This window comes from Notamacropus eugenii, chromosome 5 (assembly GCF_028372415.1).
Source record: "Notamacropus eugenii isolate mMacEug1 chromosome 5, mMacEug1.pri_v2, whole genome shotgun sequence".
Lineage (NCBI taxonomy): Eukaryota > Metazoa > Chordata > Mammalia > Diprotodontia > Macropodidae > Notamacropus > Notamacropus eugenii.
In genome coordinates, this window is record NC_092876.1 from 438,246,052 (window position 1) to 438,267,762 (window position 21,711).

The 21,711-nt window shown below is 37.4% G+C and overlaps 1 protein-coding gene across 4 annotated transcripts in view; it reads left to right on the plus strand.

Annotated features, from left to right (window-relative positions):
• The window catches only part of CFAP47 (cilia and flagella associated protein 47), a 917,896-nt gene that overhangs the window by 23,181 nt on the left and 873,004 nt on the right, over positions 1-21,711 (plus strand). For all 4 annotated transcript variants that reach the window (XM_072615195.1, XM_072615192.1, XM_072615194.1 and 1 more), the window contains exons 2-3: positions 11,046-11,197; positions 20,109-20,224. In XM_072615195.1, coding sequence (XP_072471296.1) covers positions 11,046-11,197; positions 20,109-20,224 — 268 coding nt within the window. The remainder of the gene's footprint in view (positions 1-11,045; positions 11,198-20,108; positions 20,225-21,711) is intronic.

Sequence of the window (21,711 nt, forward strand, 5' to 3'; positions counted from 1 at the left end):
TAGCCCCTTTGGGGGTCCTGTAATAGGATAGTAGCTTGGTTTTCACTCTCTGGAAGCCCCTCATATCTAAGTTCTTTGGGGCTTTCGCTATATCTTAGGCTGATGTGGGGTTAATCGGTCCTTATTACCCCAGCGTTGGATGTCACGGTCTAGTTTTACTGATGCTTTCATAGGCTGTTGATCACTTACTTCCTTATCAGTCTCATGTCTCAGGCGTCACACTCAAAGATCCCTCCAGGAGAGGGCATGGTCATTGTTCTCCCACTTAGCTATTCTATGACTAAATAACCCTCCTTTTAATAATTGTTAGATTATATGTGAGTGCTTCATTATGTCCAGTTTTTGAGTCTAAATTATCAGACTCACCTATAGCAGGCCTAATATCCAGTTCCCAGAGACTTAGGACATGAATTTTGGAGGTCTAGGTTTCATCAGTGTAGGTCTTTAATGGAAGGTGTTGGTCCAGTTAGGGAAATGAAGGGTAGCACAGCAGGTAGATGTAAGATGGACCAGTTGGACAATAGGGTAGCTGGGGGTGTATAGCAGCAAACACCCTGACATATCCAGGATGGCCTGCTAGCACAGGTCCTTAGATCTTCCTTTCTGAAAGGAAAGTAACTTTGAGGGGTCAACAATCTACTTTAATTACATTCACCAACAGAGCAAATACAAGCAGAGAAATAAAGACCAACAGATAGGGCTTCTAACTGTCTGACCATAAGCAATACATACATCAGAGATCCACAGAGATCCAACTGTCCAACCATTACATACATACATAGTTATCAGAGAGAGAAACGCCAACTTCTGGGTTTTCAAAGCCATGGGGCTCCTTAATGGCTACCCTGAGTCTCATCTGGCACATGAGCCTTCTTCCAAACAGTAGCCCCAAAGCAAAACCTCACTTCAGAGTATATGTAACAAAGTCTCAGCTCCTGATTGGCTCAGAGTCAGTAGGCATGAAATCTACATGACTCAGTACAGCTGTGAACTGTAAGGGTTCAAAGGAGAGTGAGCCTTCAGATGCTCATAATTTAGCCTGAGCCTGGGAAACTGAACTCCAAAAAGAAAACAAAAAAAATTCCACTTTGCTTGCTGTTACAGTGTGCTTGCACACCTGATACTGTTTTTACAGGATGATGCCACTATTACATATATCCTCTTTTACTTGCCCTTGCAAGGATATATCTTCCTATATGTATATATGTACACACACACACACACACACACACACACACACACACACACACACACATATATATACAGACACACACGTATATATGTATATGTATACATATCTATCTAGTTATCTATCTTTAAAATCAAAGTTGGCTGCTGAGGTCCCTGTGCATATACATTACTCTTTTCAAGCAGTTCTTATTTTTCATGCTCATTGGTATTTTCTCCTTTTATATATTCATGATTTTATTCTTGAGAGTCTTCCCTTCCTCCTGAGTTGAGTTCTCCTGTTGAGTTAATTTTAATCTTTGGCATCCTATCTATCCTTTCTTTGTACTCTGAAATCTGTAATCCCTAAAGCCAGGATGTATGTCAGCAACTTCTCTATCAGAAATTCAAGGAGGGAATAACTATTTACTCCTGGGGAGGTCCTTTTCAACCTCTTTTAATATACACTGAGATAATTCCTTCTTGTTAGTTAGTCCCCTTTGTATATTCCATTCACTGGGCTCTCCATATACCACCAGAAGGACCTTTACCATAAGGTGTCATGGTGTCATGTCTGGGTACCTGACTAATCACTCTGTCCTCTGCATATGTATTACCCTTCCTCAGTTCTGCTACAGTGTGAGTTATGTTATCATTTTGATAAAATTTTGCCTTCTTATGTCAGAATGATCAGGACTAACTTTGGCTAGTTCCATAGTTCAAGTTTGAGACTGGAATGAGACACTTACAGACCATTGAGCAGGTAACAAAGGAAGGTTTACTTAGTTTTACACAGATAACACCAACTATGCCAGTTGTAGGGTGGGAGATAACACAGGAGAGACTAGAGTGGGAGCGGGAGCTTTTCTAGCAGGTTCACTCTTGATCTGGGCAGCCAGAAGGACAGCATCGGAGACATGATAAGGGGTTAATTAATTACTTTATTCTAGTCTTCTCAAAGGGGTTGCTGATAAAGGAGCACAACTCCTATACCATCTCCTAATTACTCTTCTCATAAGGAAGGGCAAGAATGGGAGTTCCAATTCCTACAGGATTCCCTAGGTCTCGATGGTGGCTAATCGAGAAGCACACAGCATTCTTGCTTATGCATTCTCCACCTAAGCCTTGAGGGGGACTGGTCAAGGCATGCACACATGCACATTTCCCTTGTGTATTCCTATTATCCCCTTACTGACCACTTGATTTATAGGATAACAGATAAAGAAGGCAATCTGCCAGCAATAACCTCACAAGTTTACATCAACTTCAGCAGTGTCATGGTGACTTAGCATAGTGCTTGCACTCTGAGCTGTTTATAATTTAACTTAAATGTTGATATTACTTATCCTTACTTCACACTGTGCAAGCATGGTGAAGATTTTACAAGCCATGAATCTGGGAACTAGTAAATTATTATGGCCATGGATTCTGGAAACTAGTATCTGTGAGTCTGGGAACTGTTATGTAAAAAAGAATAATAAAATCCACCTTACATACACTTAGCCATAGAATACAAAGAACGTTCAGTAAGGTTACAGTACTGGTTCGGGTAGGTATGCTCCCTCTTGTCTTTATACTAGAGTATGACTGATCATCAACATGTGGTGATTCAAATGCATGTGACACATCTTCCAGGTGTGAAGTACACTATATCCCTGTATCTTTTTGGCCACTATATCTATAGGCTGCCTATATATACCACATTCTCCTTCACATATCATCCAGCTGTCCATCTAGGCTGTCTTTCTATCTGCCTGCTATCACACATGTACCCTCACCCTTCTGTCCACCCTTCAGATCAAGGACTATGTCTTCATCTCCTTTTCATTTTTATGTTTGTATTGCTAGGTTTGGCATAGTGTTTGGAACAAAATGAGCGCTTAATAAAATTCTTTTTGATTCATTAATTTGTGGCTGTGTGTGTGTGTGTGTGTGTGTGTGTGTGTGTGTGTTAAGTTAAACAGGCAAATTAGCAAACTAGCTAATCCTGTCTTTGATGGGAATCATTTTCATGGGGGCAGAGTTATTCTTTTCTAGCTCTTTTCTTTAGCTAGCCCTTAAGAGGATTGAGGATTGGCTTTCCCTCAATCAATGTCTCCATACCCTCTCATTAAGGAAGAGACCAGATCTTCAGAGAAAAATCAAGGTGGGGGGGAACTTGCCTGAGGATTCTCCCTCTGAGGAAATCCCATCACCAAGGTCTTTTCTGTCTTTTAAGTCTGCTTATTCATGAATCAGACTTTTGTCAAGGGAAAACCTCATATTCAGCTTTTGTTTTGTTTTGGGAAATTTATAAAATATACTGACCCATAAATTCTTTTAGTTAAAGAAGTTTTAGCCAGTATCAAATGCTGGCAAAGTAGAAAGAAAATTTACTTTCTCTCTTCATTGCTCTCTCATATTTTGCTAGCTGCCTATGACCCCTTCTTCCCCTCTCCCATTCCAACTCCCCATTCATAGATAATGAAGTACTGTAAGACAGAGCTGTTAAGACCAAACGTTTTTTTCCGTCCTGCAAATTAAAAACTAAACAGATAATAAATATAACCTCAACAGGCAGAAAAACTTGTGAGAGAAAGTGAAGATTAAAACAATGAAGCACAATTTCACCATTTGTATGAGTCCTGGGGGGTGGGAGAGCAGAGTTCAGCACCATTAGACTCGCATCTTGCTTCCTACTTACACATTCTGGCTACATGAAATGAACACAGGTGGCTTGAATTGTGGCTGCCCCAATGGCTCGTTTGCATTAGCACCTTGATTTTCCATCACTTTGATGACTCCAGAACTTTTGACTTCCTGTCAAATTCCTTCCAAAGCATCTTCCTCCTAATCCTATGTTCACATATACGCTTCTCTCTCATGGTAACCTGGTCTTGAGGGAGAGGAAACAAGGCTGTTTGAAGTTACTTTCCCCAGAAACTTGCACAGGGTTGCCGCTAGAGACTTTCCTTAGCTTATAGAAATTCCTCTTCAGTGCCCTTTTCCATATTTGTGAGCTGAGGTTGGCAAGGGAAGCTAGTTATGTTAGACATAAAGGAACTTTTCCAAAGCCATCTTATGGAATATAGGAGTTTACAATAAGGGATGAAGCTGCTGCTTTGGCAAATGTAACAATGATTCCTGATAACAGAGTGAAGACAGCTGGTCCATTCTTATTTCATTTCCATTTTTTTCTACCAAGGAGAATGACATTTACAATGGAAATGACTAAAAATGACTAACATGGAGTTGATGATACCAAAGGTAAGCAAGGAGAACATAAGAGAGAACCTTAGGTATCTTTGAGAAATTCAAGCCATCTATCACAGATGAAGTACCTCTTTGGAACTGAAAGAACAGGAAGATGCCATTGATAAGGCAATGTAGATAATATTTAAAAGATCATGGAAAATGGGAGAGGTATCACAGGAGCATGGATAATCAAATGTCCTGGGAAAGAGAGGCATTCTCTAAACCATAGGCCTGCAAATGAAATCTTGACTTTAATTTCTAGAACAGTTTTGGAATGAATCATTAGAGAGATCTTCTCTAACAAAGAAAGGTGTGATTACAAAGAGCCCGCATGACCTCAATGTGGACAGATCATTCCAGGCTAATCTTATTTCCTTTTCTTTTTTCTTTTTTAGTCATTAAATTGGTACTATAGATATAGATATAGAATCTGGCAGAACATTTGTAAAGTATATTACAAAATGTTTTTGTGGAAAAAGGTAGATGTAGACTAGTTGATAACATGAGTAGATAGAGTTGGAACCAATTGAATGGCCAGATTCAAAGACTAGTTTGTTGTTAATGGCTCACTGCCAACTTCTCAGGTCTCTATTGGAGTACCCTAGGAATGGGCACTTGCCCTAATGCTGTTTAACATTTTTTATGAATGATTCAAAGGAAGATATAGACGGTGTGCACATTAAATTGACAAATGATACAAAAACAGGGAAGAATCGTTAACCCACTGAATGCCAGTGAGGATCCAAAAAGATCTTGACATATTAGAGCATAGGTTCCCAACTTATTTGGCCTGCAGCCCCCTTATCAAAAAAAATTACTCAATGCCCCCCCTCAGAAATCTACTTTCTTTAACCTTTTAATGTTTTTTTGAAATTTGCATCATTTCAAAAAATATAAAATATATTTTTAAAAAACAATGCATCTTAAATTTAATAATTTAATTGTATATTTGTAGTTTTGTCCTGCATTGAAATTTTGATGATACAATATTGTGTTATGTAACCCTATAGTATCATATTATAAACAAATCATCACACACACATATTTGTGCCAATGCATACTGGACCTTCTGACAATGCACAACACTCTAACCTGCCAACACTTGATTGTTTATATTTTTAAAGTTTAAATTAATTAATTAACTTTTTTATTTCACCATTCACTTCCATAAGATTTTGAGTTCCAAATTTTCTCCCCATTCTTTTCCTTCCCCCACCCCAAGATGGCATGTACACTGATACAAGCTTTATATATACCTTCATATTAAACATATTTTTACATCAGTCGTGTTTAGAGGAATTAGAACAGTGGAAAAAACCATGAGAAAGAAGAAACAAAAAAAGAGAGAGACTGAGCAAACGTTTTGATTGGCGTACAGAAAAAGAACTCTATAGTTCTTTTTCTGGATGAGGATACTATTTTCCATTGTGAGTTATTGGAAATTGTTAGCTTCTTGCATTGATTCTCAGAGATGAGTCTATCAAAGTTAGTCATTGCACAATGTTGCTGTAACTGTGTAAAATGTTCCTCTGGTTCACTTTCCTCAGCATCAGTTCATGTAAGTCTTTCCAGGTTTTTCTGAAGTCTGCCTGCTTGTCATTTCTTATAGAACAACAGTATTCCGTTATGTTCGCATATCCCAGTTTGTTCAGCCATTCCCCAACTGATGGACATCCCCTCAATTTCTAATTCTTGGCCACCACAAAAAAGAGCTGCTATATATATTTTGTACATGTGGGTCCTTTTCCTGTTTTTATAATCTCTTTGGGATACAGACCTAGAAGTGATATTGCTGGGTCAAAGGGTATGCATATTTTTGTAGCCCTTTGGGCATAGTTCCAAATTGTTCTCCAGAATGGTTGGATCAGCTTACAGCTCCACCAACAATGTATTAGTGTTCCACAACACTTGCTTGTTAAGACCTATTGGTGGACTTGACCACTATGATCAGTTATAACTTTCTTCTGTGTGTTCGTTTGAAAAATAATGTAACCACTTTGTCTTTAACCTTGTTACACAACAGATGAAACATACGAATGATTTTTCAAAATCTTATTCTCTTTCCCTACGCTTCCATTGCCCCTTTATTTTTATTCAACACCCCCCCCATTGCACCCAAGGCTACTGCCCCCTATCATTCCAATGCCCCTCAGGGGGCAATATCACCCACTTTGGGAACCTCTGTAGGAGCATTGGGCTGAATCTAATTAGATGAAATTCAGTAGGGATAAATGAAACATTTTACACTTAGGCTAAGAAAATCCATAGTATGGAGTAGATGCTTAGCACAGTGCCTAGAACATAGTGGGCACTTAATAAATGTTTATTGATTGAGTAGACATGATTAGATAGAAGGTTGATAAAAGACCTGGGAGATGAGGGGGACTGTATGTTCAACATGATTTTATACTGTGATGTGTCACCATAAAAAACTAATGTAATTTTGGGCCTCATTAAGACAAGCATAGCTTCCAGGAACAAGGCAGTGATAATCATTGTGTACTCTGCCCTCCTCAGACCAAGTGTGTGAGTATTATGTTTAATTTTGAGAGTCTCAGTTGGAAAAGAAAATTGATACAGCTCAGAGTATCTAGAGGAAGGCTACCAGGATAGTGATGGTCCTTGAGTCTATGTCATTTAGTGACAGCTTGAAGGAACAGAGTATTTAGCCTGGATAAGAAAAAGACTCAGAGAGAACATGATAGCAGGGTCCAAGTATTTGAAGGATTGTTAAATGGAGGAGGGATGACTTGTTCTATTTAGTTTTAAAGGGCAAAATGAGAACCAGTGCATGTAAGTTGAAAAGAGGAAAATTGAGGCTCAATGTCAGGGAAAACCTTGTAGCAATTAGAACTATCCAAAAATGGAATGGCCCGCCTCAGGGGAGGGTAGATTTCCCCTTTTTTGAGGTCTTGAAGCAGAGGTTGGATAAGTGCTTTTTTTCTATGTTATTTTAGGGATTCTTTTTGCCTTTGAATTGAATTAAATGAATGCTGAGGTTCTTCAAATTCCAAATTCTTTAATTCTGTGAAGTGTATTGCTCAAGGTGTATTGTATGCTTGGCTCCATTCCTAGGGCCAGACCTGTTAAATCTTCCCCTCTGAGGGTTCTCAGGTGTATTGAGGAGTTTAAGTCTCTTTTCTTCTGCTATTAACTCAAGCCAGACACTTCTTCCCCTCCCTAGTTGTGTTCTATCCATTTTGGGGAACCAGTAACTAGCACCCCAATTTCATTTAATTACTTGGATAAATGTATGTTTTTTTTGTTTTTTTGGTTTTTTTGCTATTCAGTAGTTGTAAAGATCTTTGCATAATAAATATTTGATGAGAGGAGAGTCAAAGTTTCTAGGGCATTCTTTCTTCGAGGAATGGTGTCCCAGAAAAGTTCCTTTAACAAAAAGAATTTCCCCTAAAGTAGAAATATTTAGGGGGGCAGGTGTAATTATTTTCCAATATCCTCTATCTGAGGAAGGCAGAATAGCTCTGTTTTATGGTCCAAATATCTTGCTCTCCTTTAAACAAGAATCAAACTCTCTTGGAGAGGGGTGAGGGAGATTCCAGAGATAGCCATGGATGTTCACTGACCCTAAGGTCATTTAGCATTTCTCCATTTCATCTCACACTACTGGCAGTGAGGTTTCACTAGCTGATCCAAGGACAGAACCCAGGCTTACATCAAAACCCATCCCTTGACCTGCCCTCCCTTTCTCTTCTCAGTGACGTAAAGATCCCAGCTTTAGGCTGTGGAAGTTTTCTTGGGCCTTGTAGTCAACTTGGCCATAGTCCTTCAGGAGCAAAAGGCTTCAAGATGGTTGAACCATCTTCAAACCCCAGTACTTTAAAATCACAACTTGGAAGCCCTAATACTTCAAAGCTCTGAACTGCTAGTGCTCAGTCAGAGAGCTAAAGAACAGAGGGAGTCATATAGGTCACCAGGACAGAACACTATATGTGTAAGGTGCTATATAGGACTTGACCAAGTCTGAGGGAAGAGCCCAGTGCCCTCTAAGCCCATAACAGTCATTTGGGGTAGAGATCTAGGCTAGTAAAACATGGATTTCCCAATTTAGGAGGACACTGACATTCTTTGAGATAGAGCATCTTGGAAACCACAGTCAGAGGGGAGGGAGTCAGGAAGTAAGTTATAAGGAAAATAAGAGAGGGAGGAAAGACTGAAAGTACCAATGATTTTAGGAAGAAAAAATGTCAAAGACCTTAAACATAAATAAATACATCCACCTGGAAAGCAGTATCAACAGAAGGGAATGTGACTTCTATATATAATAAATTAATTCATATATCTATGAATAAATACTAAAAAATGAAGGAAAATGATCCAATGCTTGATAAGACAGAGGACCCTGGGAAATTTGAGGAGAACTGGGAATCACAACAAGCCATTTCTGAGTGGTTTAAAAAGAGAAATGAGAATTATGAGAGCAGAATTTATGTCTTACACACCAAAAATAATGAGCAGTAGAGATATTATGAAGGTAGAACCAATAGGACTTGACAACAGATTAGATACGGAGAATGACAGAGAGTGAGAAGTAAAGGATGATGCTTGAATTGTGAGCCTGGGGGACTGGGAGGATGGTGATACCCTTGACAGCAATGGGTGAGTTTGGAAAGGGGGAGCATATGGAACAAAAGATACTAAGTTTAATTTTAGAGCTGTTGAGTTTAAGTTTGAATTTAGTTTGAGATGTCTGACAGGCAGTAAGGGATGGGAGAATGGCAATCAGCAGAATGGTTAGGACTGAATAAGTAGATTTGAAAATCATCACCATAGAGATGGTAATTGAATCTATAGGAGCTAATGAGATCACTGACTGAGATAGTATATAGAGAGAAGCAGGTCTGAGACAGAGATCTGTGGGACATCCATAGTTAGTTGGCATATCCTGGAGAAGATCCAGCAAAGGAGACTGAGGAGGACAGAATAGACAAATAGGAGGAAGACCAGGAGAGAGTAATGTCTTAAAAAATCTAGAGACAAAAGAGTGTCAAGGAGAAGAGAAGGATCAAAAATATCAAAGACTGCAGAGAGGTCAGGAAGGATGAGAATTGGGAAAAGGCCATTGGATTTATCAAAATTAAGAGATCACTGGTAACTTTGGAGAGAGCAGTTTAGGTTGAATGATAAGTTTGCAAGCCTGATTATAGAGTTAAGAAGAGAGGAAGAGGAGAGGAAGTGGAGGTGTTTATCTTAGATGGACTTCGCACAAGGAGTTCAATCACAAAAACCAGAGAAGGTGGAATGAGAGTGAGGATGCAGAGAGCAAGTGAAGATTTTTAGGATGAGAAAAACATTAACATATTTATAAGCACTCGAGAAGTAGCCAGTTAATGGGGAGAATTTGAAGTTGAGAGAGTGGGGATCAGGGGGGTGGTAATCTGCTGGAGGAGACATGATGAAGTGGGATCATTTGTGCAGGTAGAGGGGTTTGCCTTGTCAGGGAGAAAGGGCAGTTCTTTGTGTGAGACATAGGTCAAGGAGGATATAGGAGCAGAAGGCATCTGAATGATATTTTTTTTCAGTAAAATATGAAATAAGATTCTTAGCTGATGTAGTGGAGCAGGGAGGTATAGCCATGGGAGATTTGAAGAGACATGAAAATAATTGAAACAGCCCCTGTGGTGAGTGGGACATTGAGTTGATTACGAAGGTGTAGAAGGATTGTCTAGCAGCAGGGAGGGTCCAGTTGAGGTTATGTGATATTATTTTGTAGTGAACTCAGAACAGCTGTGTAATTTTTGGTGGTAGGTGATGGAAGTGACCCAAGATTGAGGTCTGGAAAAGAACAATTGGCTCTATGTTGAAGGGGCTAAGGAGGAACTCAAGAGAAGAAGACAGTGTTGATTTGAACTGGTTCACCATGAGTCTGGATAAAGCTCTGGAAAAGTTTCCTTTTTCCAAATCTCTGTACCCTTCCTCAGCCACCCCCCCCCATTACTGTTTGTTATCTGGTACCTGCTTTTTCCTTATGGTAAAGTTTGTTTTTTATACTGATTGTTCTTTTTTCACATAAATTCTCTGGTTTAGCCAGAAAGTTGTGCAATTCATGGTTGTCCATTGGTGGAGTATAGGGGAGATTAATAGGAAAACCAGTGGTTCTTTAATATAACCAGAATTGAGGTTAGAGGGTCACTCTTGGGTCTTGAAGGGATTTTTTTTATTAATAATTCTTATATTTGTATAGACTTTCAAAAATTCAGAGCTTCAAACTAAATCTTCATCTTTCCTTTTTTGCCTCTCGACTAAAAGTGAATCACAGGCAAGCTGCAGGTGCCTATGACCAAGTACTATTCCATGCTCAATGTGAAAAAAAAAGCAAGGTTGCATGGGAATGGAGGGCAGAGACATGGTGGACTGAGGGGATTTGTCTACTCTTGCTGCTAGAAAGATTAGGTTAGAGTGGCAGATATACTCCTTGGCCCACTATATTCCACACTGCTACCTATTGGTATCATAGAGACTAACTTAAACAATAGAAACCATTTAAAGAATATGGAATACCAAATTTTCCTTTAAGATTGAGCAACAATTTGATAGAATTTCTTTGTAAATTCTTTTAGTAAGGAATTTAGTTATGATTTGTTATAATTTAGTTATAATTTGAATGATCTTTTTTTTAACTGCAGTTCAAGTTGGACATGAACACTAAGGAAATAGCAATTGCTACTGGACTTCATGTGACAGCCACTGTGACTTATCAGCCTGTTAAAGAAGAAAACAGTTTTGACAAAATAAATATTTTAGTAGGAAAAAGAAAAATAGTAATTCCACTGATTGGGTATGTCATCTACATATTTTAATGCCAATATTTTCATAATTTTCCAAAGAAAAAAATGCAGTTTCTAAGTAACATATTTTACATTCTTTAAAATTGTAAAACACATTTTAACTTCATTTTCACCATAGATTAACTAAAAGGACACACTTTTAGAATATTTTGATGCTCTTTATGATTGATATGCTAGAATTTTTGCCTATATTTTGAAAAAATGGCATTTTATTGTTACTATATTGTTTCAATCAAAAAGACACTCTTTTATCTTGCTCCATGGAACACTCATTAAAAAATAATCTATTATTTAGAGTATATCTTTGTAGTCCAGCTAATATTTTATTTAATTTGAAAAACAGCATAATGGATCCACTTAACTCTTTTGTAAATAATGGAGAAGGTATATTGAATTTTAGAAGAGAAAATGCTGTTATTCTGAGGCTACATGAAATGCGTGGGTATCTAAGTATGGTGGAGAACTGAGTGACTGTCTTGGAACCATTGTCAACATCAAGTATTAGATATTTGTCTAGGTAGTTACACTTTCATTTTTAAATAAGAAAATTAGATTTTCTCTTTAATCTTAAATTTACTCTTGAAGCTAGGCTGTCATGCTTATTGGAGCAATCTTCTCACCTTCTTTCTTGAAAATAGCTTTCCAATGCCTCATCATGACATATACTTTTGGTTCTTGAAGACTATGCCATTAGAGTCTAAGCTCTGGCAAGTTCCAGCGACCACCCCATGGGTTGTCCATTAGGAGATTAATCCTTTGGCTGTGGTTATTCCAACTCAGGGAACAGGATAAAATGGAAACGGCCCTTGGTCATTCATGCTTCTGCAGTAAGATTAGTGGAGTGGAAAAAAGTGATTGGAGCTTCTGAGAATCAGTTTTTAGACCCTCTATGTACACTAGTTTCATACTCTAAGGATGACATTCTTACCATTGGTCAACAAAGTGATATATTACTGGAGGAACTGAATCTTAATAACATTTACATTCATTCTTGAATGAAACCAGAGACAAGGAAGTTGAAAATAAATGACAGGATGGTTCATAGGTTCTCCTTAGGGGGGAAAGAAAAATCGACTGAGTTGGTTCGATCTTTGTGGAACAGAAAAGTGCGGACTCACAGACTAATTACAACTCTGTCATTCTCTGTGTGACCTGGGTCAAGTCATTTAGGCTCCATAAGCTGATGTTTCCTGTGAAATGAGGGAGTTGGAATAGATGACCCCTAAAGTACTTTACAGCTCTAGATCTATCATCCTACAATCTTATGCCTAAACGCAGCAAGAAAAGTAATTTCATTGGAACCTTGGTTATCTTACAGTATATGGAACAAAAAAAATGCCCCTAAGATAATTGCCAATCTGCTCTGATTGCAGATGATAGGCAAGTGGGGAAATGCTACAAAGAACTTGACATGCTTCTCTAAACTATGTCAGCATATACATTGATTCTTGGTAGACAATGTTAAGATGTGCACAAGTGAAGATAGTGAAAAGTACTTTGGGAAATATGGTTCAAGATTAAGACATGAAAAGACAACAAAGGTTTATATACTGTCACTTGGAAAGCTTAAGCTTGTATATCACAAATACTTTTAAAAGAAGAACTGGAAATCATGGATGTGGCAAGCACTGAACAATAATATACTACAAAATATTGACTACATCTTAAGCCACAAGTAATTGGTTATTTGCATGGAAATAGCTTCTAAATTAGCTGTCAGTATACAGTCAAACTACTGACAGAACAAAGGGCAAAATATAGCATTAAATTGAAAGAAAAGATCAAGAGGAGAGGGTACTGAGTACAGTTCTAATATCACTTATTCATACAAGGTATTTTCACTAAAAAAATCTAAAATGGATAAAGGAAAAGAGAGTGGTCAGTAGCAATTCTGTTTTGGAATAATTTTATTTGCCAAATGTTATGATGGAGAATTATGAATAACATCACTTGGTGAAGTAGTGAATCCTATGGTTTACAAAAAACTTGGACAGAGAGCTAGCTAAAACAGATCACTGTTGAGACGTTTGTAAGTGGAACTTCACTAAAGAATTCTACTGCGTGTTTGAATGATTATAATCAACATACTGCAACGAGTAAGCATTAAATGCCAACTATATACCAGACACAGTATACAAAGACAACATGAAATAATTTGCTCTGAGGGAGCTATCATGGAAATCTATCATGGAAGATAATGTGAACACATTAATATATGTAAAATATACATGATAAATAAAAAAATCATTTGTTATAGCCTATGCAAAAGTATGGAGATGGAGATAGACTGCTGGGAGTGAAGAATATTATAAGGGTTGGCTGGACCATAGATAGTATGAAAAGAGTAATCAATCAGGAAATGTTTAACAAGTGCCTATTATGTGCGTTCATTGGATTAGGTGCTACAGACACAAGCAAAAGAATCAAACTGTCTCTAATTGCAAGGAGCTTACATTTTAGTGAATAAATGGAAGTCTAGAAAAATAAGTTGGAGTCATTTCATGAAGGGTTTTCAGGGCCAAACAGAGAAAAAAGTATTTGATCCTAGAGGTAATGGTGGTCTTGAGCTCATTCCATATGAAAATCAGTTGAAACAACTGAGGTTGTTTCACTCAGAGAAAAATAAGAGGAAGCATAGTAGATATGTTCATATGTTTGAAGTGCGGAAGAAGGATTCAGATTGTTCTATCAAATTCAAGTGAGCAGAACTCAAGAAATGAATGAGTAAGTCACAGAGGCAAATTTAGCCTTGATACTGAAAAGTAAAACTTTCTAACAATCAGAGCTGTTAAAAATTGGAATGGGCTTCCTCAAGAGGTGCTAGGTTTCCCCTTTGTGGAGGTCTTTAGTCAAAGGCTTGGATGATCAGTTACTGAACATGTTTTGTTTTGGATATGAGTTGGACTGGGTGGCTGCTGAAGTCCCAATTCCCAAATTTCTGTGATTCTGTAATAGGGAGTACTGTAATATAATAGGAAAGCATTGATTAGGGGAGGGATGCCACCAGATTTGTTTATTAGGAATTCACGTTGGCAGTTATGTGGATAGACTGGAAGAGACAGAGACTTGAGGAAGAGAGGCCAATTGTAATAGTGCATGAGGTCCTGAATTAGGGTAATAGTCATATAAGTGGAGAGAAGGAAATGGATATAAGAGATATTTTGAGATAGAACTGACAAGATTTGGCAACTGATTGGGAAATGTTGATGGAGAGTAAGTAGCCAGGGATGACACTTAAGGGTCATAAACCAGAATAACTGGAAGGGTGGTTATGCCTTTAAAAGAGATACAGAAATATTTAACTGAGAAAGTAGAAAAGGATCCTTAAAGTTCTCTGAAAGCATTTCCTTATACTGTATGTTAAGTTCACATGAGATTACTTGGTAGATGTTAACATAGAGATAACTTTGTTCAGCAGTCCTCTACGATCAGTTGAGGCATAATTCACCATACTCACTAATGGTGTTTGCCATTGTCGTAGAGGTATCTTAGGCAGAGTTTGAATGGAAAAGGGAAAAAGGGACAAATGGCAAAGTCCTTGGGGACTTGACTAATAACCTTGTGTTGATTCCTTTCAGCTTTAGAATACTACAAGACATCCTTAATTAGATTCTTGGCCATTTTAATTCAATGTAACAGTCCTCACAGGAAACAACCACCCCATCACCAACACCCCAACAACAACAGGGTGAAAATTCTATTATCCGTGAAGTGAGAAGGATAGCTCATTGAATTAGTTCAAATATCATGAATTGGCAGTGCAGATAGACAATGAACTAATTCTAGAATTGAACAGGAGGAAAACAGCAGGCTAAATTGCTTTTGAAATAAAATATATAGTACTTTGTTTATTATTTTCCCTTTTTCTTTTCCTTCCTCTTTTCTTCTTTAATTTTTTTTTTATTATGAAGGATTGCTGTTTCGGAAGGCTTAGGGGAAGATTAAAATGGGAGATGTGACAATTTTTAATGATCGTAGGTTTCTCCCTGACAAAATGCTCTCTTATTAATGCCAATATTTTCTCAGTGTGTATATGTGTGTTGACTTCTACAATTGGACAACGATTAGGGTTCATAGATGAACAACAGGAAGGGAATGAACTGATTCTTTGGGGAATTGCAGAGTTCCTTTAATTGCCTCAAGTTTCCCATGGAAACAAGGCTTATCTTTTGAATATTAATATTCTACCTACACACAGACACAAAGAGTATCTGTGAATTATAAATGAACTTCGTGCAGAGAGCATTGGAGACACACATGGTAGGTGTTTACAGACTATAACATATAATTTATGAAGAACTTAGAACAGGAGAAAGATTGTAGATGTTTGTCCTATGTTCTCGACATCTTGGGGGAAGGGTGGGAATGTTGTTGCTTGCACATGAATAAGATTTAAGTGAGGCAGAGTTCTGCACAGTCATCAGCCTCACTCTTTCCTACAGAGTCATTGACAAGGCAAAAGTCAAGAGGACTGGCAATGGTCCAGGAGTAGAAGATACCATCAAGGCAATGTATGATAGTCAGAGAAGATGGGCAGATGAGGGTGAAGAATGACAGGTGGACATCCACAGTGCTCTGCTTTTACCCTCGAAATATCATGAGAAAGAGAGAAAGGCCCCTAGCACGTTGGGTGGACACCATGTGGTAAACTTATGGGAAGACCTGCCCAAGAGTTACATAGGAATGTCCGGACCTGAATGCCTTGTTGGAAGGAACTCCTGAACGAATGAAATCACAAATCCATTTGAGCATTTGATTATTCTCCTGGTATTGCTGTATGGCTCCAAATCATGTAATGCCATCATCTCTGAGGAATAAAAAATGTAGGTGACCCAAAAGGCAATGGATAGAATGATGATGGGCATAGATAGGCAGAGTTGCCAGTAATGACTTGTGTAAAGGAAGCTGCATTAAAGGTATTATCTGAGAACTGTTGGATCAGAAAAGGAGATGTATTAGCCAGGTAGCAAAGTAAAAGTAAAAAATATCTTCAAGTAATAAGCATGTAGTAAATGTCTGTTGAATTAAATATAGACACAACCTGGATGCTCAAATGGCATCATGGAATTTAGTTGCCTTCCTTTTGGATCCAAAAGAACTATAGTGATGTACATATATTTCTTAGAGGAGGGTCTTTTGTGTGTTGGGAGAATTCTCTGTGGAGAATTTTTGGGAGGAGTCATACAAGGTAGAAAGTTACATAGAATTTACATTTGGTTAATTTTTCCATTATACCCAATCTTATATTTGTCAGCTTAACTAAAAAAATTTCCTGTATTTTTCCATTTACATAAATTAGATTTCAATATTTCATGATTCATTTCTTTCACATGCCACATTGATTGGGATTACTGGTTTGGTTAATTATCCAAAGTTTTAATTCTACTGCATTAAAACCAAATAACTGAAATAAGAATGGAGCCAAATAGTCTATTCTGCTAATTACACAGCCTTAGTTTATTAATTTAATATAGTTAAAAGTAAACCTTTTGATTAACATGTGGTTTCACTTCTCTCATAAACATTCATATTTTTGGTCTTTTAACCTATTGATGCTACATATATATGGACAAACTATAAAGACTTTTCTACTCTTAAGGGACACAGATGAATCTACATTTATCCCTTCCACATCATGGCACTGTGCCACCCTGATCTGGAAAATCTTTCTAAAATTTTTTGGTCCACTCTTTGTACCAAAGAAGTCTGAATTTTTTTCCTTTTTTAAAAATGGGATGTTCACAGTACCCTTTAGCAAAGTTTGAGTTATGTAATTCTGAGTTTATAAATTTTTTCATAGTTATTTGTTGGCTTTCATGTGTCATCTGCACCTTCTGCAAAACTCCCCCCAAATTCTCATTTAATTTTTTATGCTGACCTTTGATATATTGAAACTACAAAGGGGAATGTTGCAATGGGGAAGGGATAACTGTACATCCTCTGAAAGATTTTGCTCTTTAAATGATCCACATTTCAAAACTACAAGTATGTTCGTTTTTAGGAACAAAGGAGAAGAATGTGCATTCAGTGAAAATGGGGTTTATTCTGGACAATAGACAGAGTTACACATTGCAATCTAACCTCTGCCCCACCTTGGAAAAAGGCAAATAAATGCATATGTTTATGGACATGTCTTTGTCTGGAGCTCTCTTCTCTCTCCACTCTCATATAGTGACTTAATTAGCTTCTATGAGTTTAATTATTATTTCATGACACATAACTACCAGATTTATGTATCCAGACTAGTTCCATATCGCCAAGGCTACAACCTCTGTGTTATCCTCAACCTCTCATTCTTACCCCACATATGTTGCTAAGTCTTGTTTCTTCCTTCATGAGATGGATCACCTCCTTACCCTTCTCTCCTCCTATGCAGCTACTACCCTAGCTCTGGGCCTTATCACATTTCTATTGGACTTTTGCACTCAGTGCCTTCATCATTGATCTCTCTGCCCCAATTTGCCCACTCCAGTCTCTATGGAGACACACTGTTGTCTATGTGATATTTCCTCAAGCAGAGATCTGATTACATTATCCCTCCATAGTCACCTTGCCCCTTTCTTCCTCCACCCAATAACCTCTAGAACTCCTTTTTACCACTAGGAATAAATAGAAACAATCTGTTTTTCATCTAGAACCCTTTACAATCTAATCCTAAACTACCTTTCCATGTTTATTCAATAATATTCCCCTTGGTAGACTACTATGGTCAAGTCAAATGGTGGTCTTCTTGTTCCCAATAGATGACACTCCATTTTTCTTAGCCATAATTTTGCAGTGTCTTGTTTCCCTTCTGGGATGCACGTCCTCCTGGCCTCAGTCTCTTAGAATCCTGAGCTTCAGAGTGAACTGGGTTCATAGATTGGACTACAAGAGGTCCCAGCCCAAGCTCCACTTAATGGCTGTATTTTGGGCCCTCCCGGCTTAGAGTGGTCAATGGTAACTGTGTTTCTTGGGAACAGCCACCCTGAGGGTCTTCCCCTCCCAGCTTAATTTTCTTTTTAAAGGAGTCATCCCTTGACTCACTTCTTAAAGAGGCCTATTCACTGAATGGTCCTTACCCCACTCTAAGTGAGTACCTGAAAAATCTTTAGCCGAAAAAGCCCAGGGTCTCCCATTGCATTCTGGGCCTTCTCCAGTCATCCTGATGAATATCTGGTCACTGGATCCAGATGGCTCAGGAGGAGAAAGTGAGGCTGGTGACCTGCACAGTTCTCCCTCACTCAGAACAAAGTCAACTGCAAGTCATGTCATCATTTCCCTAATGTCATGATCCACTTTGAAAATGAAAGATAAATACAATCTTAGAATTCTGATTTCTTTGAAAACTGAGTTTAAGCACTCCATGTGTATTCAACCATTCCTAATCTCAAGAGCTAGTATTTATTCCCTACTTCCCCATGGCCTTGCGTCTCCCTCTGTAGGCGTGTTTATGAATATAGATTCTTATATCCTCCAATAAAATTTAATTTCCCAGGGGACAAGAATGATTTCCCTTTTGTTTTTGTATTTCTAGTGCTTATGCATAGTGCCTGAGGACATAGTGGGTACGTTAAGATGCTTATTGATTGACTGATGGATTGTAGACAACAATAATGGCCAACACTTACGTAGCACTTACTATGTGTCAGTACTGTGCTAAGCACTTCGTAATTATTATTTCGTTTGATCCTTACAACAACCCTGAGAGGTAGGTATTAATATCTCCATTTTATAGTTGAGGAAACTGAGGCAAACAGACTTGCCCAATGTCACACAATCGATGAGTATCTGAAGCTGCATTTGAACTCATCCCTTCCTGACTCCAGGCCCCAGCACTCTATCCACTGTACCACCTCGTTGTCTCATAATATTTCTTAATTTGTTCTTATTTTTCTTTATGTAATATGCAACGTGGTGGTGCTGGTAAATGTCTATCAACTGATTCTCAGAAAACACAAAGTACCCTTTAAGTTTAATCTACATCGTTAGCACTTTTTACCATCATTTTTTTAAAGTCTAGAGTGACAAAACATAAAGCAATCACTAAAGCTGTGATCTGTAGCATTTTTCTCACACCGAAAATTTCAAGAGCCAGTTGGAGGGAGCTCCCGCAGAGCTCTGAGGATGACTGTATGATAAGAATGATTAAAAAAACCCACACCTACCAGGACACCTACATTCAAATAAGGAGTGCATTTTCTAATGTCATTTTGGGCAACCTTATGTTTATTTCAGTGATGTGACCATTTCTAAGGATCTTTTCAGCATGTTTCTTTTGGAATTGACTTTGGAATCAATTAACGAGCTCCCCAAGGGGAAAAATGATGAATAGATGTATCATTATACTCATTTTTTTATTTAACTCAATCAATATGCGCTAAGTACTTATAATCCAGATACCACCTTGGTAACCTATATTCTTCATCAGACTTAATATCAAGTTAATTTTGGCCAGTGAAATTTGCTTTTGAATGATGAAAATTCATCACTACTGAGGATATCAAAAAGTATATGTTATAAGATGTTAAAAGATGATGTAAGAATGTAAGGACCTTGTGGAAAGACTTTGCTTTTTATTATTGACTTTGAGCCCTCTTAGCATAGCATTTACAAATACTTAAACGCTTATTGAAGTGAAACTTTAAAATTTTTATTGACTACATATATCCATATATATATGGTCTTTTATATGTAGTACATAAGAATATATAATATAGTTATAATCTTCTAAAGTGTCTGGTTTGAAGGGAACAATATACATTTGCATGTAGAACTTTTATGTTTGATAAAACAAAACCCTAATTTAATCATTTTGTGATTCCATCTCATAATTTAAAATTGCTGTCATTGATTTAGTAGACTTGCAAGGAAATGAACATAACTTTTACTAGTAAAGGTCTACTTTTTTCTTCTTTCTAGACTGATTCCATCCTGTCATTTGGAAATTGAGTCAAGTGTTAATTTTGGCACAATCATTGCTAATAGTAAAGCAATTTGTAAGTCTATTAGCGTGATTAACTGTGGAACAATTCCAGGTAAATGTTTGCTGTCATCTAAAATTACTTTAACATTTTGAAAGTGAATGCTACTTGAAACTTCCAATATGTGTTAAATTAATAAGTTTTTCTCACTCATCTTTAAAAGGTCCTTAGATTCTGGGATGACCCAAACCTGAGAGCCATTTGATAGTCATTCTAGATAATGGTTTAATGGACCTACTGCATCAAGACCCAGATTAAAATGTGTTGTGAGGAAACCTCATGCACAAATCTTCCTGCCTCCAGAAACTTTAGCTTGCAACTTTTCTTCTTAAGTTCTTAGGGAAGAAGATTCTTCCACAGGTGTTTTTTATTACTGTGTTATGGCCTAATGGTAGCAATAAACCTGTTGTAAAAGTTTATTGCAGCTATATATGGTTTATTTTAGGATGGTTGGATTAATGCAATTTTAATTCCTGATTCATGAGTCTCTAGAGATGAGATGACTAGTGGTCTTTTGTGGCAACCTCAAAATACCAGTATTACAGTTTTAGAATCTCCATTAGGTTGGAAAGCAGTACTATTAGAGTCTTTGCTTTTTGTGGATCTTCTAGGTAGCTCCTAAATCATAGCCCGTACTATATTAACGATAAAGCAGTCCTACCCACATTTATAAAGCATGAAAAGGTTTATAAAGTACTTTCCTCACAATGATCCTGTGAAATCACCATGCCTTACATAAGGATCCCTGAGGGCAGTATATTGACTTAAAAAACTTCATATTAACATTGTGTTCTATTATATGTAATGTATATAATTATATATTATGTTATATAGAAATGCAATATAAAGAAAGGATAATATAATATATAACTTATCTATTATCTATATATACACACATACGTATGTATCTATATATATACATATACATATATACATCTGTCTATATCTAGATCTATATCTGCATCTATGTCTATATCAATCTCTCTAGCTGGAGAAGAAAAGAGCAAACCACTCCAATGTTTTTGCTAGTATCTTTCCCTACTGGAGTAACAAAGAGTCAGACATAACTGAAATGACTGAACAGCAACAATTTCCCAATTACATTTTAACCTGGTTTCAGAGGCACACAGGATTGTTGGGAGAGGCATGTTTGACACCTCTGCTCTAGGTCACATGACTAACGCCTACTGGCTGTAGTCCAAAGATGTGTTTGTACGTGTGTGTGTGCTTGTGTGTTAGCATTTCTTTTAATTTAAACCATGTAAATGTAGTGTCTAAAAGCATATAATTTCTAGAGAGCATTTATTGTCCTTGACTTTTAGTAATGAGCATTAATGCAAAATTTTGCTCTGATATTGCAGATGACTTTTCAAAAACTTTTTAATCCAGACCCAATACATACATTCCCCCAAAGTAGTTAAGCAAAACTGCTGTAATGGGAGCATGTACTATTTGAATTTTATATTTCTATTTGTCATTAAAAAAAGACAAGTCTCTTTTTCATATAGTCTATAAACACAGGGACTACTCACCTCACAGGC